General features: G+C 33.2%; 1 protein-coding gene across 1 annotated transcript in view; it reads right to left on the reverse strand.

Moving 5' to 3' along the window:
- Positions 1 to 25,803, reverse strand: part of RXFP2 (relaxin family peptide receptor 2) — a 94,369-nt gene that overhangs the window by 49,573 nt on the left and 18,993 nt on the right. The window contains exons 2-5 of the mRNA XM_074302219.1: positions 9,390 to 9,536; positions 7,671 to 7,748; positions 1,665 to 1,770; positions 533 to 604 (exon numbers count right to left, since the gene is read on the reverse strand). Coding sequence (XP_074158320.1) covers positions 533 to 604; positions 1,665 to 1,770; positions 7,671 to 7,748; positions 9,390 to 9,536 — 403 coding nt within the window. The remainder of the gene's footprint in view (positions 1 to 532; positions 605 to 1,664; positions 1,771 to 7,670; positions 7,749 to 9,389; positions 9,537 to 25,803) is intronic.

Raw genomic sequence — 25,803 nt, forward strand, 5'->3', positions numbered from 1 at the left:
ATTAGCATTCTCCACCACCAGAAATTACTTTGCATTTCTTTATGGTCCTATAAAATGAGGAAGTTGGAGCATAGAACCTCTGAGGTCCTTTCCATTCTAAATCTATGGTCTGAAAAATGTAGATTTTACATCTAGTAGCATTGTCTGTAAAATGCAACTGAACTTGTATTATTTGGAATTGATTTATTTCATGTTGAAAAGCTGAACTATTTAGTTTTGTCATATAGATATAGATGTACTAAATAGTCTAGATTCTTTAGCAGTAAGTGTTCTCAGATGATGAATATTTGAAAATTCATGTATAATTAACTATATATAATGCTTAAACAAATAATTCAATCACTTAAAATTACTTAATGGTAAGAAAATAGACCCTTTAGTGGGCTTTACTAAAAATTACAAATAGGAAAAGTTTTAAAAATTATGAGGAAAGAACTAAACTCTCAATAAAAACTTTTATAATCACTCTAATTTGAATACTGTAATATAATAAGGATTTTTCTATTAATTCATTATATTTGTACATACTTACATCTTTTTCATTCCTGTGTATTTGATGAAAGCTTCATCTGGAAGAATGTGTATTTTATTTTTCTTAAGGGACCTAAGATAATATAATAAATAATTCAATTGAGTTTAATTCAATTCAAAAAAAACATTTATAAAACAGCTATTACATACTTGATACCTGCTAGGCTATTGAGACCAAAAAATGGCCGACCATCAAGGACTGTACAATATTTTATTGGTGGACTATACAACATCATTTCAAGGGGAGGAGGGGACTCCCAAAAGAAATGTGTGAGAGGTGATAATTAACTTTTCCACTGAAATAAATCAGGATTTGTGAGAAGTAGAGATGAGACGAGCACTTTCTAGTCCTAAGGGACTATGCAAAAGCTCAGTAGTCCTCCTCTCTAATTATTTCTCTTTATTAGGGTTTTGGGACTCAATTTAGATCCCCCACTTCTTGATTGACATGATTAGAAATAGCATAAAATCTGTGGTCTCAAAGATTCATTTGGTAATTTGATGCTCTGTATCATGTTAAAGGATTAGTAAAAAGGTATTGTTGCAAATAATAGAAGAAGCCAACTGTTTTAAATATGGGTGAAAAATACCAGATGTGCCAAATCTATGTCTATATTCAGTAACTTCCAACATAAATTTAGACAATATTTTATCATTTTTCTTTTTTTTTTCTGCCACATGTATAATTTGTCTAAACTACAATATCTTGACCTCTAAATTTTGCACAAACTTTAAAAAAAAAAACAAAAACAGGTAATTCGCATGGCCTTGCCACCTATTTGGAATCTTACATGAACTTCCCTCATTTACAATAAGCATCAGGATAAATGGTTGATTTTCAAAGAGCAAGTAATGCTCCCCTCCCCTTCCCCTATCCCACTGTCCTAGGTTCAGTCCTGACATACATGCACAATCACTCGGAGACCACAATTAGAAAAGAAATTTAAACATCTAACACAGCCTAAAGGAGAATCTAGCAATCTAACCAATAGCATTCCAAATATTTTTTCTGAAATTCTCAACTGATAGCCTGGATATTTCTATAATTTGCTAACATAGACACTAGAGGCTCTCTTTGGTCCCATATTACTTTAGAGAAAACCATATTTACCCCAGTGTCCAGTTCAACTTACAATAATGTTACATTGCTGGAAATCAGTGGTACAGATTTTAAATTCATATTTATACATTCTAGTTCAGTCTCTTTGCAGGTACAACTTTGTGGATATTTCTGTAAATCTAGGGAAGGAAAAAGAAAGAAAAAAAAAACAATTAACTAGGCTTCTTATGAAATAAGATCTATGATTGCTCTCCCCTTGTACAATCCTTACTGGCTGGACCTACTTCTTCTATTACATAAGTATGAAAATACTCTGGTTAACCTGAACTTGACAAAGAGGACTCTTGAGATATTAAAATACTACTTGGGAACTTTTCAATTCAGACAGGTGGAAAGCTAGCAGACAGCCTTCCCTTCTCAGAAGATATGAAAATGTATTTAAAAGCTTCCTCTTTGAATCTTCAATGGGATAGGGAGATAGGACTACTATGGGAAGACTTTATATATGTTAATTATATCCAGTAAAGTTCAGAATTCAACCTTACTCATTGAGAACATTCTTACTCCTTTCTGACTTCATTGTTTAGCTAGACCTGATTTGAGTAGTGCTAAGGTAGGTTTCTATTTCTCCCTCCCTGATTTACCTAGATTCTGTAGGTTTGGATTTCTTTTTTTGAATAAATGTATGGGGTTTGTTGGCTTTCTGCTCAGCTAAATCCTAACTAGTCTTCCTTGTCCCATTGCTGCCCTTGGTATGATAGCATTTAGAGAATAATCCTTATGGCATTGACTTTAGGGCTAGAGAGCAACAGAGTGTCAAGGTAAAACATATTTGAGAAAAAAGATTTCTTCTTTGACTATGCCTTTAGTGATATTGAGCTCCTACAAAATCAAGATTCTGTGGTTCCTAAGAAAAATCTATGAGGCACCTAGCCTACCTCCTGCCTATTTGTAAAGAGATGGAAAGTCTCAGACAAATACTTCTTAGGTATTTGCTGAACAACATACACTGGGGACAGATATTTTTAAAAATCTGATTCCTTTGTTATGTGATCAGGGCACATCACACCTTTGGCTCATCCACATATCCAGAGAGAGAAGAGCAGTAATTTCCCTACCCAGGAATCTCTGTATAGAACGTACACAAACAACACCAATCCCTTGGATCTGGATCTCCTGGAAGAAACCTCAGAGAGTTACACTAACTCATATATATGTACAATGTCAAGTATTGGAGTAGAAACTCAAGTTGTGAGCATAGGACAAGACCTGGTTCAGTAACATTTTTTTTCCTACAATGTATATAGATAACTTAAGTAGTGCTACTAATTTACTCTAGATTATTCAGAGAAAGATATTTAATCTCTAGATCACCAGCATTAGTAAATATTCAGGGATTATTTTACATTAGTTTACTTTCAATTTACTTTCACTAGAAAGTAATTGGAGGCAGCTGGTTCAAAGCTGATAGTAAACTACTGCCACATATGTATCAACAGATTAATTAAGCTCCTAATATATATTAGGCATGAGAGGGACATAGAGCTAAACTCAATACCAGGAAGATATGGATTAAGTCCTGCTTCTGACATCTGAATATGTGACTAGTTGAGCCATTTACCTCTCATCATTCTAGGCAATTATAAGCCTATAAATCACTGAGGTTGCCAATCTATGTTGCTAGAACTTGTTTTTTTACCCTAGAGTTGCCTACATTATCAGTTCTCAAAGTATAATCCAAGGATCTCTGAGAAGTCCCAAGATTTTTTTCAAGTCATGAAGTCAAAGCTATTTTCATAATAATACCTTTAAACTTTTAAAATGGTAAATATCAATATCTAGCTATAAATATATACATATATATCCCACTAAATGAAAGTTCTTTGGAGGGTCCTTAATAATTTAAAAAAGTATAAAGGGGTCTTGAGACCAAAATAGTTTGAAAACTACTACCTAGAGCAAATAAATCATGGGTCCAGTCCCTATCTCTGTGTAGTAAGCTCTGGGAATACAAGACAAAAATAAAACAAATTTTTTTAGTTAAAAATAAATTTCCTACTAAACTTAAACAAAAGTAAGTCCATGCCCTCAAGGAGTTTACATTTACAAGGAGTTTACACTTTGCAGTAAATCTTTTCAGAATAATATCAGACTATAAATTGCTTTGCATCCTTAAAGCCCTATATAACTGCTAGCTATTCTTACTAAGAGTTCACATTTATCCTGTGCCTTGGGTTTCTAAGGGTAGATCTCCCCAAACAAGCCCATGTATGTGTCTCTGACACAAAAACTATGAAGTGAATCATGTGTTCAATTCTGGGCTTGCTCCTTGTTTCTGTGAGGCAATTGGTGGAATGTTCTTGGCCTTTTGTGGTCATATTACCAAAGTTATTGTATCTAACCACTTATATGAGAGGAAAATAGGATGAGGGTAGTAAGAGATTCAAAGAGATGTGACCCTGGAATCATATGAGAGAGATCATCTAGAAATCTATATCTACTTATTATTGAAGCTATATGTATGTCTGTGTGTGTATATATACATATATATATATACATATACACATACATCTTTATGTACACAACATACATATATATATATGTATATATATATGTTCATTTCTAATTGTTTGTGTCCCTGACAGGGAATGGAATTCAGGATCCCTGCTGTCAGGTCCCCTGAATTAGATGTAGAGGTCCATTGGGTGACTGAAGCTAAATGTTCTGATACCAAAAACACTACCAGCTTATCTCTAGAGTCAGGATTGGCCTCTGGGGACCTAGACATACCAGAAGAAGGGTGGGATGGAGGTGGGGGACACATGATTTTCCTTCTGGAATCAGCTATGGAAGTCTCCTTTGTAGACGAGGAAAACTGCTCACATTCAAAGACTGGACATGCTCCAATTAATTAGGGACCTTTAAGACTTGGATGTTTCAAACCCCAGGGACAAAACATTGAATAGCTTTAAATTGTATTGGATAGAGGTCTTATTCATTAGGGAGGAATATTGGCAAAGCTGCAACTTTCTTAGGCCTGATTTGGTAGAACTAGGCTCACATATCTGAGAGTAAATCAGGCAACCATTTAAGCTGTCATTTGTCCAACCCTTGTTCTGACAGGAGTTAGACTAGCTCATCCCTAAGATCCCTTATGGCTCTGAGATTATGCGATTCTAACATTAAATATAGGTGTCCTGTCTTCTGGTGTTTTTGAGGATTTAGCTTTATTGACTGTATTTTGTCTAGTTCTAATCAATTACCATATTTCCCTGGGAGGGACAGGGATGGACAAATATGGACAGATAGAAATGGAGGGATAGGGACATGGGCAGACACAGATGGATGGAGGAACAGAGACAGACACAGAAAAACTGAGAGACTGAAAGAGACAGACATACACAGGCACAGACAGAAAGACTGAAAGAAAGAAAGAGACAAAGACACAGAAAGAAAAACTGAAAGACAGATAGACCTACATAGACTGAGAGATGACTGACCAAAGGAGATACTGCCCGGCGGGGGGGGGGGGGAGAGAGAGAGAGAGAGAGAGAGAGAGAGAGAGAGAGAGAGAGAGAGAGAGAGAGAGAGAGAGAGAGACAGAGAGAGAGAGAGAGAGAGAGAGAGAGACAGAGAGACAGAGAGACAGAGAGACAGAGAGACAGAGAGACAGAGAGACAGACAGAGACAGAGAGACAGAAAGAAAAGAGAGAGACAGAAAGAGAGATACAGAGAGAGACAGAGAATAGAGAGAGACAGAGACAGGGAGACAGAGACAGAGAAGAGAGAGAGAGACAGAGAGAGAGACAGAGAGAAAGAGAGAGAGAGAGAGAGAGAGAGAGAGAGAGAGAGAGAGAGAGAGAGAGAGAGAGAGAGAGAGACAGAGACAGAGACAGAGAGACAGAGACAGACAGAGAGAGAGAGAGACAGAGAGAGAGAGACAGAGAAACAGAGAGAGATACAGAGAGAGAGACAGAGACAGAGACAGAGACAGAGAGAGGACCAGTAGGTTGAGGGACAGGCCAACACAGATAGAGGGACTGAAAGAAAGACAGACTGAAAGACAGACAGAGACTGAAAGACCTTTATAGATAGAAAGATGACAGAAAGACTGAAAGAAGGACAGACATATTCAGAGCAAAAGACTGAAAGACAGGCAGACATACACAGACAGAAAGAAAGACAGATAGACAAAGACACAGAAATATAGACAGACATAGAAAGAGAGACAGGCACAGATAAGCACAGACAGAAAGAAAGAATGACAGACACTGAAAGAAAGGTAGAAAGACAGACACAAAGACAAACAAATACAGACAGAATGACAGAGACAGACAAACAGATGAACTTCTAGAGTTAAAAGCTTTTTAATTTCATATTTTGAATATAACAAATGACCTCCTAGATCTAATTATCATATGAAGGAAATGCTACAGACTGATTCAGTCTCTCTAGTAGTAAAAATTTGTATGTTATCAGTGAGTCCAAATCACTGCATATTTACAGCTGCACTAACCTATAGTTCAAGTAGATCTGGGTTAGAATTAAGCTTTAGATTTATACAAATTACTTGATTTTGAGTAAATAACTTAATCTCTCCAAATCTTGTTTTCTTTATCTGTAAACTGGGATAGTCTTAGAAGACTGTTGTGAGGATCAAAGAAGAGAATGCAAGTAAGGTTTTTTGAAAACATTAAAGCATTATGTCAATATGAGTTCTTATTTGCAAGAAAAAAAATCTTCAAAGTATTTTTCAAAACCTCACTTAGCTTTTGGTGCCATGTCAAATGTTACACTCTGAAGAATTTAAAGGTAAATCTTTGGATAAGCAAATATGAATATACTGAATTCAATACACATTCAAAAATGCTTTCTATGTCCTGTGTCTAAGTCATGTGAATACAAAGATTAAAATATTGTTATTATTATCCTTGAAGAAACATTTATTGGTATTCTATGTTCATGAGTGATAAGGACTTGAGCTCGACCTGATGTCATTAATAGTCAAAAAATAAATACTGTCTTTCCCATTTTGCTCAATGTATTTCTAGTAATGTAATTTTAATTAAATAAGCATTCTTTTAGGGATTAGCAACTTTTTACTTTATAAAAAAGAATTCTATTTGGCGAAAGATCACAATAATGGAAGCAATTGTTTAACTCTCTACCCTAGAGAGATGGTATGAGATATGTATGGTATGAGATAAGTATATATGTATTACTATGTTTTTCTCTCCCTCCTTCGTTTTGCTCCCTTTCCCCCTGCCCTTCCTCCCCCCTCTTTTCCTTTGTTCCCTTCCCTCCTTGCCTTTTCCTTTCCTGAATGAATATTGGAAATGAATAGATCAATTACACTTTGTCAGCATCAAACATTAAGAATACCCTTTAACAACAAGTGAAACTGAGAGCAGTGCCAGCTTTTCTATAAAAGTCACCTCTGAGGTGACTTGACCCAGGGATGAGTAAACCAGGCATCTGAGATACAAATAAAGGAGTACATTTTCCTATCAACATAACCATCACCATCACACAAAGTGAACTAGATGGGAGAAATGTTTAATAGCAACCACTTTAAGTTTGAGTCTACTCTATTTGTAAACAAAAACATATAGAGTAGATAGTGTGCTCTTAGTTTGGGAGATTACTGAGCTTCAGTAAATAACTTTTTGTAAAATTAAAAATGCATAAGTAGAATAAAAGGATCTTTGAAGATGTTTCTACAAAGAATGATATCTGAAATTCTTGTACTTTAGTTAACACCCTACTTTTTCTTCATGATAGTCTCTTAATGCACAAAATTGACATCAGTAGGATGTCACACTTCTTTTCTTTTCTCTATCATTTTTTGTGATTTGTGAGAAAAAAATAAATGTGTTGATTTATGAAAAACCTCCTTCCCTCCCCATCCCTCAGGCAAATTCATATGTGGAACTGTAAAATCGCAGTGCCCAGATATATTTCTATGTCACATACAGACACACACATACACACACACATACATGCATACACCTAACACCTACCTACAAATTATCTTGGTTATAATGTTGCAATTCTGAACCTTTTAATCAATTTCACTTACAGCATTCCTGTGATAGTTCCATATTATTAGAATTTTCATGAACTGTGTCAAAGATACTGGCCCATCCACTATTGTCTCCTATAAAAGAGTAATGAACCCTTGTATTAACTTTCAGTAGAACTGATATCCAATTATAAAACAGAAATGCAGTCTGAATATTACATTAAAACTAATAATGAAAGAAGTTAAATGATTTTTAAAAATAAAATTCTTTTAATTAAAGTGTACAATCAAGTAAAAGAGGAACTAGGATTTAATAACATATTAAATGGGCTAATTGTTCCTATCTATATTTCAAAAATATGCAGATGTCTTTCTATAAACTACTTAATCTCTGTCGGCCTCAGTATCTTCATCTGTGATGTTATTATTGAGTTGTTTCCACCATTTCTGATTCTTTGGGATCCTAAATAGGATGGCAAACCTCTAATCCTTAATAGGATTTTCTTGGCAAGGATATTGGAGAAGTTAGCAATTTTTTTTCCTCTAACTCAATTTATAGATGAGAAAATGAAGGCAAACAGGGTTAAATGATTCGCTTAGGGTCAAATAGTTCGAAAGTATCTGAGGTCATATTTGAACTCTGAAGATGAATCTTCCAAGCCTGGCACTCTATCCACTTCACCGCCTAGTTTGCTCTTTGTCTTTTTTTCTTCAACTGCCAAGGTAGAATTATTACAACATCTTCCCCACAGAATTGTTGTGAGGATCTAATAAGGTAACTGTAAATTATTTAGCATAGTGCCTGGCACATAGTAAATGATATACAAAACCTAATTGCCTTCCCCTTCCACTAGAGTGCAATGAGTCCCATAATGGACAATATGCATATCTATTGTCCTAAGGCTGACCCAGTTATATTGCAGAAGTTCCAAATCCCGAAGCCAAGGTCTGGTGGCTGGTTTATGATTCTTTTTTAGCCAAAGTAATTCAGGAAGGCTTGTTTACTAAGGCATAGTAGGGTTATGATTTATGTCAGTGGAAGAAATGCCTTTATGGATACAAACATATATTTTCAAGATAGAATAATATATGCAAATCTGTCAATACATATCATGTATAACAATCAAAGATAATCATAGGTACCTTTTGCAATATGCTAATTTTGACAGCAAACTTTTTAATGTTCAATCTTAAACTTGAGAATTGCCTTCCTTCTTCCACCCTGTCCCCATCAAATTATGGTGTAGAAAACCAAGAACTTTTACATACAAATGAAAATTCATTGTAAATACTCAAACTATATATTTTAGCTTCCTGGTAATTCAATTTTATCGGATGTGTGCTTTTCCCCAATAATATATGAGAACAGTCAATAAAAATTTATAAGTTGACATTTTATAAACCAAACAACAGAACTTATTCCAGGTCTGGCACTATCCACTGGCTTAACCTAGTTTCCTAATTATAATAATAAATATTTTAAAATAAAAATAAATGAAATATTATAATATATACACATTTATAAAATTAAAAATTCATAAAAATAATACATAATTATACCCCTACTTTATATAAACTGGATAGACAAAACCACAATTTTTCATAACCAATCAATTAAGAAGTTACTGATTTAAAACAGAGTTCTCATTTTACAAAGAGATTCCATACATGATATCTAGTATCCTCCTTCTTGCCCATTTAGCATATGATTGAGTTCACTCATGGCTTTTCAATAGCACCTCAAATGAGGTATATTATTAAGTAATAGTTACTCACCACAGTTTTCTTCATCAGCTCCATTTTCACAGTCATTCACACCATCACAATGAAAAGCCCGAGGTAAGCATTTTGTAAGATTTCCACAAGGAAAAAATCCCTTTTGGCACAAAGGGCTAACTGAACTGTCATCAGTTTGTATTAATTCTGTAGATAGAATAAAAAAAGATAAACCACCAGATTAAGTTATAGGTTTGAGACACATTAAGCTTAGGAAAACAGGACTGTTAGTTCTAGAGTAGGCCTTTGCTTACTTAGATTTGGTTCTAGTAGTAGTTTTGATCCATCAGTATTGCATTAGATTATCAAAGCAAGATAGTTTCAAAAAGGAGATAAAGTAACAGATTTAAAGATAAAGTAACATGTCTATTAATTGGCTGTGTGAATCTGGACTAATCTCAGTTCATTCATCATTAAAAACTAGGTATTATTATAATAATACTGCCTATCTCACAGCATTATTCCAGGATTTGCCAAGTTAACACAAATAAAATGCTTTGCCAAGTATACTTGATGTCATGATGAACAACCATGTTCTTAGGCAAAACATTCTTTGGGTGACTTAAATGTACTTGCCCTTATTTTATAAAGATGAATTCCTCTATAGATATATGTGAAGGGGAGAACATTTCTCTCCCTTTCCTCCACATAAGACATACAGTTTAATTACTGCCTTGTTGAAGCAATCAGGTTTGAGATGTATGTTCACAGATATTATAGCTGTTTTATGAAACTTTTGGAGATAACTGACTTTTATTTTAAAAGATAAAAAAGTTTATATTACTGTTGCAGCTTGGAGTGAGGCTTAATATGTTCTTAATGTTTCAAGACCCCCAGAAATTTCAGGGACAGGGTTTTTCTTTTGTGACTTGGGATGGTAGTAGCTAAACTTGTTCCATCAAAAAGAGGAGAAACATTTTCAATGTAACTGTATCTAACTTTGATTTAAAAGAAGGTAGACAGAATATCTAAAAAAGAAAGTAATAGAAAATACATAGAAACCCTTATACAATGTAGAAAGGACTGACATTCCTTGGGATTTATTCATGCCCAGCATATAACCTGGTACTGAACTGGTATAAGATATAATGCGATAATATATGGGGATTGCTTTTCAAGTCTTAAAGAACTATGTAAATGTTAGTTATTATTGTTATTTTAAGAAATAATTGGGAGAACATTGGTATTTATGATCATAAATAAAATTAAGTCATCCGAGTAATTAATTTTCCACTAGGATAGACAGGCAGCTAACACATGAAGGGAAGAGGGAAAGGAAAAATCATTCATTATATATCTTTTACTATGTGCCATACTATATTAAGTGCTTTACAAATATTATCTCATTTGGTCCTCACAACAGTTCTGGGAGATTATTACTTCCATTTTATAGCTGAGGAAATTGAAACAGAGGTTAAATGATTTGCCAGGGCCATGAAATTGGTTAAATGTCTGAGACTGGATTTGAATTTAAGCCTTCCTTAATCTAGGAGAAGCTAGGTGGTGCAGTGGATAGAGAGCTGAATTTGGACTTTGTATGATTTCAAATCTGGCCTCAGACACTTATTGGTTGGACCACCCTGAGCAAATCATTTTACCCTGTTTGTCTCAGTTTCCTCATCTTTAAAATGAGCTGGAGAATAAAATAATAAAGGACTTCAGGATCTTTGGCAAAAAAACAAAGCAAAAATAAACAAACAAACAAACAAAAACAAAAAACCAAATGGGGCCATGGAGAGTTGGCTATGACTGATACTATTGAACAATAACAGCAACAACAATAATTTCCTGACTCTAGGATCAGGATTCTATCTACTTAGTTTTTGAGATGAAATATGGCATCTTTTTAGTGATTTGTCATAGATGGTAAAACAGTTCATTAATAATAAAAGTAATAACAACTGGCATTTATATGGTACTTTAAGATTTGTAAAGTACTTGTTTTATTATATAGTCACAATTTTGAGAGAATGAATCTGAGTCTGGTTAGAATATTATTTTTTGTTCCTTTTAATGTACATAATCTTTTGGATGCCATATAGATATATTGCTTATCTATTCTATTAACTTCATGCCATCAGGTGTCTGCAGAAATAAAAAAAAATGATTTCTAGGAAGGGACCCATCATAAATTACTTTTCAAATGCTGACATTTTCATCCCAATGATGAAACCCTCAAGTCTTTTTTATCCTTGTTTAGCTACTGTATACAGCCCATTAATTTGTCTACTCTCTTATTGTCAAATGGGTTTTTATCAAGCATCCCTTTTGGTCTAGGGTGAGAGTGAGAGCTAATATCTCTTTGTTGAAATTACATTTTTCTGTTTACTCTTTACCATCCATGGATGTCAAGAAAAGCAATTTTTATTGAAACTTTAAGTTTGATAAAAGTAGCCTTAAAAAGAGAACAGTGGTCTTAATAATTTCCATACTGTAAATTTGAGGGGAGATTTTTTTGCAATCATTCAGGTATCGTTTAGGTTTCTATCCCAATTCTAAATTATTCCAAAGGTATTTTCTTAGTAGTTGACTGATGATAATTTGAAAACAATTAGGTTTCTATCCCAATACCTTTCATGCTTTCCATCAACAATAGTCCTTCGACTATTGGGAATGAACAGATGAGAAGTTAGAAATTGTAGTTTTAAGAATAGTTAGATAATTCATTGCCTGTGAAACAAGAAGGGGTCCTTTTTATACATAGGGTTTATGGACTTTCCTATACAATATGATTTGAGAAGATAAGAAAGAGTCCTCTCAAAACTGGGACACTAATGCATTGTTGGTGGAGTTGTGGATGAATCCAAACATTCTGGAGAGAAATCTGGAATTATGCCCAAAAAGTTATCAAACTGTGTATACCTTACTGGGCTTATATCCCAAAGAAATACTAAAGAAGAGAAAGGGATCTGTATGTGCCAAAATATTTGTGGCAGCCCTTTTTATAGTGGCTAGAAACTGGAAAATGAATGGATGTGGGGCAACTAGGTGGCGCAGTGGATAGAGCACCAGCCTTGAATTCAGGAGGACCCGAGTTCAAATCTGGTCTCAGACACTTAAAACTTCCTAGCTGTGTGACCCTGGGCAAGTCACTTAACCCCAGCCTCCAAAAAAAAAAAAAGAAAATGAATGGATGCCCATCAATTGGAGAATGGTTGGGTAAATAGTAGTATATTAATGTTATGGAATATTATTGTTCTGTAAGAAATGACCAGCAGGATGAATACAGAGAGGCTTGGAAAGACTTACATGAACTTATACTGAGTGAAATGAGCAGAACCAGGAGATCATTATACATGGCAACAACAATACTGTATGAGGATGTATTCTTTGACAAAGAGAAGATCCAGTTCCAGTTGATCATTGATGGATAGAATCAGCTACACCCAGAGAAGGAACACTGGGAAATGAATGTAAACTATTTGCATTTTTGTTTTTCTTCCCAGGTTATTTTTACCTTCTGAATCCAATTCTTTCTGTGCAATAAAAAATTCGGTCTACACACATATATTGCATCTAGGATATACTATAACATATTTAACATGTATAAGACTGCCTGTCATCTAGGGGAAGGAGTGGAGGGAAGGAAGGGAAAAATTGGAAAAGAAGTGAATGCAAGGGATGATGTTGTAAAAAATTACCCATGCATATGTACTGTCAAAAAAAGTTATAATTATAAAATGAATTAAAACATTATAAAAAAGTTATAATTATAAAGTAAAATTAAAAGAAAAAGAAAAGAGTCCTCTCCAAATCCAATATTATCCCTTCTTGCCTATTATAATTTTTGAAATTCTGAAGAGAATCTCTGAAATCCCTTTCAATTCTAAAATTTTATGAGTCTGTAAAAGGATCTTCCTTACTCCAATACTCAATTACCATAGATACTCATTCTAAGAAATGAGATTGTCCCCTCCTTCTTGCTAACTCAATATATGATAGGAATTGTATTACATTTTTATTAACAAGCTTTTATTTTCTTTCTCCCACCCTTCTGAATGGGAAAGAAAAGAAAACAAAGTCCTTGTATCAAATGTGTAGAATCAAGCAAAACAAATTCCTGCATTATCCATATTCACACACATGTCATATCTTGCTCTGCATTTTAGGTATATATAGATTGTTATGTATATAATTATTACATTAGCTCAGCCTATCCATGAGCAACTACTTTGCATTTTTAATCCATCACTTCTCTGTCGAGAGGTGGGTAGCATACTTTATCATTAGTTTTCTGGAATCTCAGTTTAGCAAACTTGCAATATATATAATAAATCTACATGGATCATCATTAGTATTTCTGTACACTATCAATAAAACTTAGCAGCAAGAGATTAAAACAGCAATTCCATTTTAAATAACTTCAGACAAAATTAAATATTTGGAAGTCTACTTGCTAAGACAAACCCAGGGACTATGTGAACACAATTACAAAATATTTTTCACATAAAGACAGATCTAAACAATCAGAGAAATATTATTTGCCCAAGGTTAGGCCAAGCCCATGTAGTAAAAATTATAAGTCTCCTAGATTAATTTACTTATTCAGTGCCATAACAATCAAATGAATTCATAGACGTAGAAAAAATAGTAACAGTATTTATCAGAAAGAACAAAAAACCCAGGAATATCAAGGGAATCAAAATCTGACATAGCACTTTCAGGTTCCAAAATATATTACAAAGCAGTAATCAGCAAAACTATGTTACTGGCTAAGAAATAGAGTGGTGTATCAGTGGCATCAATTAGGTATACAATATACTATATTAAATAACCATAATAATCTAGTGTTTGATAAACACCTGAATCCATGTATATGGGGTAAGAACTCACCATTTGACAAAAATTGCTGGGAAAAAAATTAAAAAGCTGTGTCAGAAAGTAGGTATAGACCATCATCTCCTTCCATATATCAAGATAAGGTCAAAATGGATAAATGATTTAGACATAAAGGGTCATAGCATAAATAATGAGAGCATGGCAAAATGAACTTGTCAGGTCTCTAGATAAGAGAAGATTTTGTGAGCAAATAGATAAAGAGTTACAGGAAAATACATATTGTGTAGATAAAATGGGCAATTTGATTACATGAAATTAAAAAGCTTTTGCACAAACAAAACTAATGGAGAAAAATTTAGAAAGAAAACAGGAAACTGGTGGAAAATAGCACAGTTCTCAAAAAAAAAGTTCTCATTTTCCTCAGGTATATAGGGAACTGAGATAAATTTATAGAAATAAGAATCATTACACAATTGACAAAATTGTCAAAGGTGATGACGCATTTTTCTGAAAAATAAATCAAAGCTAATGATAGACACATGAAAAAATGCTCTAAATTTAAGTAGAAAATGCAAACTAAAACAACTCTGAGATTTCTCTCTCCCTAACAGATTGGTTAATATGGCACAAAAGGAAAATGACAAGTGCTGAAGGGGAGGTGGAAAAATCAGCATACTAATTCACTGAGTTGTGAACTAATTCAGCCATTATGAATTGAAACTATGGCTATAAAACTGTGTATACTTTTTGACCCAGAAATATCACTACTATGTTTATATCCCAATGGCATCATAGAAAAACAAAGGACTTATTTGTACAAAAACATTATAGCAACTCTCTTTGTGATGGCAAAGAACTGGAAATCAAGAGGATACACATCAATAGATCAGTGGGTGAAGAAGTTGTGGTATATGTGATGGAATACTATTGTTTTATAAAAAAAATAATGAGGGGTATATGAACTGATGCTAAATGAAGCGAGCAGAACCAAGATAACATTGTACATAGTAACATGATTATGTGATGATCAACTAAAATAGACTTGACTCCTTTCAACAATGAAGTGACTCGAAGCAGTTTCAAATAGACTTGTACCATCCACATCTAGAGAGAGTACTATGGAGACTGAATGTGGATCAATGCATAGTATTTTGCTTTTGATGTTTGTTTGTTTGTTTTCCCTTTATCACATTTTTTTTTCTTTTTTGATCTGTTTTTTTTTTTAGCATGATGAATATGGAAACATATTTAGAAGAATATAGGTTAAACATGAAAACTATAACAAATTGCTTTCTGTCTTGGGGAGGGTAGAGAAAGGAGAAGAGGGAGAAAAATTTGGAATACTAGATTTTTCAAAAGTAAATGTTGAAAACTACATTTGCATGTATTTTAAAAAATAAAATATTAAAAATTTAAAAAAGTTTGAAAAAATAAATAATGAGAGAAATGGATTCAGAGAAACCTGGAAAAACTCATATGAAAAGTGAAGTGAGTAGAACTAGGAGAATGTTGTACAAAGTAATAGCAATATTTTATGAATGATCAACTGTGAAAGGCTTAGGTACTCTAATTAAGACAATCATCCAAAGGACCCTTGGTTAAAAAAAAATGGTATTTCCCCTCTAGAGAGAGAACTAGAGCTGATGAACTCTGAATGCAAATTGAAGCCCCCTTAAAAAACAAACCAAAGAAAAAACTTTATTTTATTGCTCTATATTTTATGTGTTTTCTTTTGCAATATGGATAATATGGAAATATTTGGCACGATTTCCCATGTAAAATCAAAATTCCCTTCTCAAGGAGGCATGGGAGGGATTTGGGAGAGAGAGAGAATTTGGAACCCCCACAAAAAAAGACTGTTAAACTTCTTTAATATGTAAGTGAGGACTAATGTGATTGGGAAATATTTAATAAAATAAAAATATGCCTTAAAAGTATGTGGGTTATAAAATAGCAGAGAATTAAAGCTGAAGGGGAATTTTGTCAGAAAGAAAGCAATGAACAACTGAGAGGGAGGAAGAATGCAGATGGTAGGTTTGAGAGGAGGAACCCCAGAGGATAGAGAACAATATGATTCTAGTTATAATCAAGAAGAGAGACAAGATAGAGTATGAGGAAGTTAAAAATTGAACTGCAGAAGAGAAATCATTTGAATAAAAGGTAAATGGTTAAGTGAGTGGTATGAACATTAGTAAACTATTAGAGAGAAATGAAGCTGCAGATAGAAGACATTGAGAAGAGACAAGAGGAAAGGAGGGCAATAGAAACGATGGGTTGAAAAACTTCAGTGATTTTTTTCCCTAAGTTTAGGTTACAGTGGTTTTTTTTCCCTAAGTTTAAAATACTAAAAATGCAAGGTTATGTGTATCAAATTAATTAAATACTTATATTCAGTTTTAGAAATCCAAAGTGTAATCTTGGACAAGTCACTTAGCTTCTATTTGCCTCAGTTTCCTTACATGTAAAATGAGGATTATACTTCCTACTTCCCAATGTTGTTGTAAAGATCAGATTAAATAATATTTATAAAGTACTTAGCATAGTTCTTGGCATATAATGGTTGCTACAGAAATGCTAGCTATGTTATTGTTGTTGCATTTGATTATGCTGATCTTTATTACAATTTGAAATGGGGATGATTATTGTTTTGCTTGTTCAGAGGCTTCTAAGTCTTAAAGTTCTACAGAAATATGAATCATCACTATCATTATCATCATCTTTGTCATCATCATTACCAGTACACACAGGCTTTTCTTATATATTTATTGATTCTGAAAATATTCAGTAACACAAAGCATGGAGACGCACAAAGAACAGAGAAAACCTGGACTCAAATCCTCTCTCCGAAATATGCTACTTGTGACTCTGGGAAAGTCACGTAACCTGTCTATCTGTTCCAGGAATCCATCTCTTGTGTATATGTATATGAATGTGTATCTTTGTGTATAACTCTCTTTATGTGTATGTGTCTGTGCATTTGTATGTCTGTGTTGTGTCTGTGTGTGTGTCTGTATGTTTATGTTACTGTCTATATGTCTCTGTGTCTGTCTCTTGTCTGTTTGTGTTTATCTGTTTGTGCCTGTGTCTGTGTCTGTATCTCTGTATCTCTGTCTCTTTGTCGGTCTGTTTGTCTCTGTGCCTCTTTCTGTCTCTGTGCCTCTTTATGCCTCTGTCTATGTCTGCCTCTGTGTCTGTGTCTGTGTCTGTGTCTGCCTTTGTGTGTCTGTGTGTGCCTGTCTTTGTGTCTGTATCTGTGTGTGTGTCTCTGTCTCTCTGTGTGTGTCTGTCTCTGTCTATCTCTGTGTGTTTGTCTCTGTGCCTCTCTATGACTCTGTCTCTGTGTCTCTCTTTGTCTCTCCTTCTCCTTCTCTCTCACTCTCTCTGTCTCTCCCTCTGCCTCTCTTTCTCTTTCTATATCTGTCTTTTTTTCCTTCCTTTTTTCATCCATATAAATTATTTAATATATTTCAGAAGAATAAAAATAAATACTATGCAAGGTTTGAAGGGAAAGGTGGTTACAATGAAGAATTAAGAGAGAATTCATGAGAGAGGCTAAATATATATATAAAGAGAGTACATAACCATCTTTTTAGGATTCTAGGTTGTAGAGAAGGTATTGATCTGCACTGCTGTAAGGAGTTTACTCTCATTAGATTTTTCTCTGTTAATGAAATATAGCTATAATTACTGTTTTTAATCGTGTTCTAGGGTATCTCCTCGACTCTTTAGTTATCCATCTACAGCATAAACAGATCTAGCCAAATTTGAGTCTTTCCTTTATATGAACTCAGAACCCTGTATTTTTCCTTCTACACCCTGCCAAGTTAACAGTAATCCTTTTATAATCTGTTGTGAGCCATGATACTTTTGATAGGGGGAAAATGGAACAACTAAGTGTTCTAAACAAATTTTACCTGTAAACTTTAAGGCATATAATAAAGTCAGTCCTACTTTACATTTGCTTATAAACTAGCTGCTTCTTTCTCTTATTGCCAGCATGTGGAGAAATTTATTCATTGTCACATACCAAATGAGCAAACTGACTTTTATAATGTTTAAACTTCAGGAACAATGTAAATTATTTTCAGATCATGAGTAAGGATAACACATGCTCAGTGACTTTACCACTTAGATTCTAGCTATCCTCCTAGTATTGTACTTTCTGACAATTAGCAGCTGTACAGAGACCCTCATTGAAGTTTGAAGGCAGACTTTTTAGCAATAAGTAATATTGGTTTATTTCCTTTCATTTAGCTCACAGCTCATTTGATTTTTCTCAGCTACTAGCAGCATGGCAGTAAGTGTGTGAAATTAAAGTGTGGTGGAGACATTTTGTTCCCTGCTATAATGACATGGTCTCAGTTAAGCCTGAATCCTGTATGGGCCATTAGGGGGCAGTCAAATACTATTGCCTTTTGAACAGACTCAAACTCTGCCTTTACTAACTGTCTACAGGACAAATTACTCAAATCAGTAGCAATAAGCAGCATTATTCTTTTAAGTACCATTGATTTGCAGTTTTCCAGTGACTTTTTAAGCAAGTTATATGGAACTTAAATTATTGATTGAGTGTACTTTCCCATATGTACTCTAAATTTTTAAAAATGAGAACTTCATTAAGGAAAATTGGGAATAAGTGATTCCTTGCAATTATTAAATAGTTCTGTTTAAGAGAAATACCAATCCATTTGGCTTAAGGAAAATGGGAAATAAGTGATTCCCTGCAATCACTAAATAGTTCTGTTTAAGATAAATATCAATCCATTTGGCTTAAGTAAGGTATTTTCTTTGACAAATAATGTTATATACTTCAAACTGATAATGTTTAGGTCTTTAAATGTCCATGGATATTTTGCAAGGCAAATCAATCAATCACATTTTTTGGAACTTTATGCTGCACAGATAAGGCTTTTGATCCTGAAACTCACAAGACAAGCCATCCAATAAACAATTTAAGAAAACCTTTTTACTAAGTTCTTATTCTAAAAATAGGGAGAAATAAGCTCAAAATGAAAGAAAAACAAACATTAGAACCATCAATTAAATGTTGTAGATTTTTATATTATATGGAAAGGAAATGATTTAATATTTTAAATAAATGTCTTCACTTGAAAATATTTAAAACAGTATTCCAATTCTACTAAAATATAAATTTCTGAAATAAAAATGTCAGGAAGAAGGAAAAAATTCTATATTTATTTGAATACAAATATTATGTGCACAAATTCTGACATTTTCTTGTAAAGAATGGTAAGCTGAAGTATCTTGTTTTAACCCCCACCTTCCCTCACCCCCTTTTTGGTGTGAATGTTGGGGGAGGTAAAGTATTTTCAATAAACAGTAAACCAAATTATGTTTATCTTTATGATATTTTAGTAAAACCAATTAAATTTGTAATTACAAATCTGAGGTGATGCCATAAAGCATATTTGTGTGTATATGTATATATACTTATACAAATAGAAATATATTGTAACTGTATTAAGATATATACAGATATAATGTTTCCTTTTAATTGTAGATTTTCTTTATGCAATAGTATGCAATGAATCTGTGTACAGGCTTTTAAATATAAAATTGTCTAGGCTGGAAGAGTCATCCAAAAATCGAATAGCGGTAAAGACATAAACTTTTTGCTATAGGAGATTATATGAAGGAGTTAGACTCTTTCCCTACAAATTTATTTTTGTATAATTTCATAGACGAATTGATATATTAGCTCTGCTTGGCTAGCCCTTATTTAAATATAAAATAAAATTATGTTAAGTTTTATTTAGTTGGGTTAAAATAAAGGGATTACATTTTAAGAGTTGCTAAAATACTTCTCTAGGAGTATTTTATTTTTTAGATGACATCTTTTCTTTTAAACCATTTGCTTAAAACCCAGTGATTTTGTTCAAACCAATTTCTTAAAAAGACTTTTTTGCTCCCTGAACATCTAAACTTTGTTCTCTAAAAAATGGCTTATCAGAGGGCTCTAATAAATATAGTATATTAAAATCTACACATTCAAACAAATTAACCAGTTTTTATGCCTTTGGATGAACAAATTACTTATTTACAGAAATATAACCGTTGCATTTTTTTTAAAAAGAAGTCTCGTTTCATTTTTGTGTATGTGTAATGGGCTAAATACTGAAAGCTTGTTTCTTTTTTGCCTCCTAATATGTTAGTACTTTTGAAAATTACATTTATTAATTTTCCCACAAACTAGAAAAAATGAAATTATCCAAATAAACTTGATTTTGTAGATTTAAATTTACATTTTAAAAATAATTCTATTGGTAGTGAAAAATATATTCTAAAATTTGGTAGTAGATTTTGTGGCTCAGTTGTTGAAAAATGAAAAAAAAATACCAAATGAATATTAAAGAAGGTTTATATCTTTGTCATTGAACAAGGTCTAATTTTATGAAACACACTACGTCTTAGGTTATAAAAACTGTCAGGCAATGCTTCAGAAGGCATATCTTAAAAGGAATAAAAAGTGACTTTTCAAAATAGTTTCTTTATTCTGCCTATTGTAAAAACTGTTTCCTCTTCAAGTTTGACTATCTCCAATGACAATTTTTGATGGAATATCTGTTGCATCTAGGAAAAAAAAAACCAAAAAAACCCTAAGACAAACCAAATAGCAACTAATGGTAAAAACAGTGTCGACTCATTGTCTACTAAATACAGATTGCTAGAAGTCATGACAAAGGTATACATAAATACGCATGTATATCTGTAAAATAGAATCAAATAGTAGAAATGTTATTTTCTTTCAGAAATTCAGGCTTACGGAATGCTAATTATTAAAACTTAAATAAGTAAGAAAGCAGAAGTCTTACCTTTGATATCTAACAAGATGACCAAATGGAGCAGAAATAACATTGCAGTCGATTGTAAGCAGAAGAGATGGATAGCAGCTTAGTAGCAATAGGGTAAACCAATTGAGTTATTATACTTATGCTCCTTATATCTCAGAAAGCAGCCCTGATATAGTAAACTCCAGTGCTGCCTCCCATGTTTCTGAGCATGCTCATAGCTAGAAATTCACTGGCACCCAGGGAGATGGTCTCTTGTCACCTAGCAGCTTTCTATCATATTTGAAACTACAATAGTCTTATTTGATGTCTGTTGGTAGGACTATATTCAGAGAGGTAGCAAAAAAGATTTTGTTTAAGGCTTAATAAGACTTTTCTTCATCAATATCATCATCATCATCATCATCATCATTGTTATTGTTATTATTAATAGGAGTGGTAATAGTGGTAAAAAAAAAAAAAAAAAAAAAACTACCCTCCAATTGTTACAGTTTCCAGAATATATAACATTATTTACTTTACTTGGAATCTTAAGTTTTAGAAAACATTGCATATTGAAGTTCTTAAATACAAAATATTTGTTAGGTGGGAACTTGGAAATAACTCTTTAGCCAAAGTCTTCTCTGTTATGTAATGAGCAAGTGAGAAAGGAGCAATAAGTGTTAACTAAATGGGCCAAATTCAGTTCAGATGCATTTGAAATGCTTTTTGAGGGAGCACAGAGCTCTCCGAGGAGAGAAATGTATAGCCTCTGGTCCTGTGTTTGCCGTACCAGATTTACTTGGGATCAGCTTCCTGGCTTTGAAAAACTGATCACTTCATTCTTGCTTCCCAGCTCCACCCACAAAGCCTAAACAATATGAGTTGTACATAAGTTTTCCAACTCAGGAACAGCAAAACTGCCATGCTGCTTTGAATAAAAATGGAAATATAAAAAAGGACCTTCCATTTCTAGGTTGGTCCTAACATTGTTCAGAAGCCATCTTCTCAGGCTTTTTATTTCAGATGACTTAGTCTTTTAAAACTACATATAGATATGCTTTTGAACAATATCTGATTTTAATGCTCCTTTATCCTAAATTCTGTATTCAGATTCACCATTAGCATGCACACACACACACACACACACACACACACACACACACACACACACTCATGCTCCTTTAAGGAAACTGATTTTTGGAAATTCAATACTTCATGGTAGACAAATCAGGCAGGAGTTGTTTATCTTACCCATGATTTTTTTGATTTTTCAAGAAGTATTCACTAGCCACATCCTTTTAAACAATAACACCCCAAAGAAATTTAAATGTCTTGATGATAATGATAGTTTCTTTACTTTTCTTTGCCTCAGTTTTCTTCTCTGTAAATGAGAATGATCAGATGATGTGATCTCTAAAGCTCCTTTTGGCTTTGAAAATCTATTCTCAAAAGAGTGATGAAAACACACTTACAACACTCTTCCAGAAGAGGACTTTGCTGAACTTTTAGGTTGCTTAGTTATATTTTTCATCCTAGTTCCAGAAAACCTCTTTGTGGCATATGGCCTGGTTTGGTTAGATGATTTTGTTACTAAGAGATACTCATCAAGACAAGTTGTTTTTTTTTTTTAATATTTTTCTCTTCTGTATGTTACTGTTGACCATGTCACAATAATGTTATGTAGAAAATAATCCTATAGTGGATTGGCTACCATCACACAAGAGAATTGAGGTTTTCATTGCTCTTTCTACAAGCTTTGCTGTTGTTCTTATAAGGATCTAAGGAGAATTTGAAACAGCAGAGATTTTATTTATGATATAATGTAGCTGGATTTGTTTCTCCTTTAAAAATGAGCTAAACCTTATCTAAGATACCTTCCAGATGTATTCAAATGTATGTGAATCTGATTTTCTAAGCAAAAGGAAGGAAGGAGAAGGTAAAGATTTTTTAAAAAATCAACCAATTTGGAATCTTGTCATACATTTTCAAAACTTTTCCCTTAATAACTTTAGCATAATTTTAGACAAATTATATTGCTTCATATATTGGTCCCTACTCCCCACTTCCAATTCTCTGAGTTTTCTTCACATTTTTGTGATCTAAATATTAAAGGAACTAAATTGTTATTTTGTTCAGATGATAGGTAATACTTCCTGTCACTGAAATATACTTATGAACATTAATAAATACCATATATTTATTATTTGAAATTTAAATGCATTTCCTATGCAAAAAAATCTCTTTAGTGAGAAGAGACAGCAACATTTCAAAAATTTTAGTTTAGGCTTTTTTTGGATACCATTAAGAATGTCTTAGACACACATGCACATTGCTAGGGAAAAAAATGGCACTGTATATTTTCCCATTTCTATTAGTCTTTTCAGCCTCAAATAATCACATAGTCTTTGAAATCAAGCATATAATTACAAGTATTTCTTTATCCTAATACTTTTTTAACAAATCAAAGCCTCCTTTTTGTTAAAAGAAGCAGAATTGGCATTGCTGAGGAAAGCACTGTGTATGTACAAGAATATTTGTGTATATATGTTAAAGAAAGAAAGAAAGTGAGGAAAAGAAAGAGGGAGAAACTATTCACTTCATTATAGGAATAGCAAGTGAAACTAGGTATACATCACCATCTAACATCTCACATATACTAAGATAAATCAAAATGAATACATGGTTTAGACATAAAGAATGATATCATAAATAAATTATGGGAACATAAAATATTTTACCTGTCAAATCCATGGATAAAGGAAGAATCTATGATCAAACAAGAGATAAAGAGCAGTATGAATGTAAAATAGATACTTTTAATTACATTAAATTAAAAGGTTTTACACAAACAAAACCAATGCAACCAAGATTAGAAGGAAAGCAGGAAACTGGGCAGGAAATTGTAGTAAGTTTCTTTCATAAAAGCCTCACTTATGTCTGGGGAACTGAGCCAAATTTAAAAAAAAAAAAGTCTTTCCTGAATTGATAAATGATCAAAGGATGTGAAGTGTCAATTTTCAAAAGAGATCAAAACTATTTATAGTCATATGAAAAAATTGCTATGAATCACTACTAATTAGAGAAATGCAAATTAAAACAACTCTGAGATACATTTTTAGAGCTATTGGGTGGATTCAAATGACACACAAGGAAAATGATAGGTGCTTGAGGGGAATATGGAAAAAATGGGACACATTCACTATTGATGGAGTTGTGACCTAGTCCAACCTTTCTAGAGAATAATTTGGAACTATACTCCAGAGGTTATAAAACTGTGCATACTATTTGATCAATGATATCACTGCTAGATCTATATCCCAAAGAAATCAAAGAAAACCAAAATAAAAAGGACTTATATATACAAAAATATTTGTAACAGCTCTTTTTGTTGTAGCAAAGAATTTGAAATTGAAGGGATGCCCATCAATTGGAACATGGCTGAACAAGATATGGTATGACTGTAATGGAATACTATTGTGCTAAAAGATATGATAAACAGGATGATTTCAGAAAAAAAATCTTGGAAAGACTTATATGAATGTATGCAAAGTGAAGTAAGTAGAATGAGGAAAACATTGTGCATGTATAATGTTCAACAATGAATAACTTCATTTTTCTCAGCAAAATAATTCCAGTAGGCTTATGATGAAAAATGCTATCCAACTCCAGAGAAAGAACTGACGGAGTCTGAATTTATATGTATAATATCCTCTCTATCTCTTTAAAAAACTTCTTTTTCTTTTTTTTTGTCCTGTTTTTTTCCACAATATGGCTAATATGGAAATATGTTTTGCATGACTGCACATGTTTAATCTGTATTAAATTGCTTGCCTTCTCAGGTAGGAGAAAGGGGAGAGAGGAAGGGAGAGAATCTGGTACTCAAAATCTTTAAATGTTAAAAATGTTTTACATATAATTGAGGAAAATAATTTTAAAATAGCAAATCAAAATTTTTTCTCAGGCATGACTTTTCAATGTATTTTGGTGCAGTATAGAGAGCTGGATTAGCATTGAATAAATTGATTCATTATTGGCTTTTAATCTTAAATTTAGACCAATGAATTTCATTTCAACAAACCTATAGCAATTTATTAGTGCATACTGGTCTGCAACTCATAATATAACAAGGAATCTTTACTAAAGTAATGAAATATGTTTTAAAATATATTGCTAATATAATGAAACAATGCTGTAATACAATTTACTATAGTGCAAAATCAAATGCAAAGCTGTAATCCTAATCCAAAATTACTGAAAGTATAAAAAGAATCTCCTAAGGCAGTGGCCCTCAAACTTTTTAAACAAGGGGCCAGTTCCCTGTCCCTCAGACAATTGGAGCACCTCACACTGTCTCTGCCGCCTCAGCCCAGTGCTGGAAGTGTGCATTGCTAATGTGAGTTTAGGTCCAACATCACTTCCGGTCTGATTTTGCCATAACCCGGAAGGCTGCATAAATGTCCTCAGTGGACTGCATCTGGCCCAGGGGCCATAGTTTGAGGACTCCTGTCATAAGGCATAAGACTCATGATGTCTCATATTGTGGACTCTGAGAAAGTGGAACATGATGCTAGTGAGTCTATTTAAATTTTGGTTTAACTTTAAGCCACTTGTTAGAAATCACTTTTCTCTAGTATGGCAGAAACTAGACATTGACCCACACCTAATACCTTAAACCAAGATAAGCTGAAAATTGGTTTATGATTTAGATATAGATTGATATTATAAGCAAATTAGAAGTACATAGGATAGTTTCTCTCTCAAATCTGTGAATCAGGAAGGAATTTATGAGCAAAGAAGGACTGGAACTCATTATTGAACACCAAATACATAATTTTGATTATATT

Source organism: Sminthopsis crassicaudata, chromosome 3 (genome assembly GCF_048593235.1).
Source record: "Sminthopsis crassicaudata isolate SCR6 chromosome 3, ASM4859323v1, whole genome shotgun sequence".
Classification (NCBI taxonomy): Eukaryota; Metazoa; Chordata; class Mammalia; order Dasyuromorphia; family Dasyuridae; genus Sminthopsis; species Sminthopsis crassicaudata.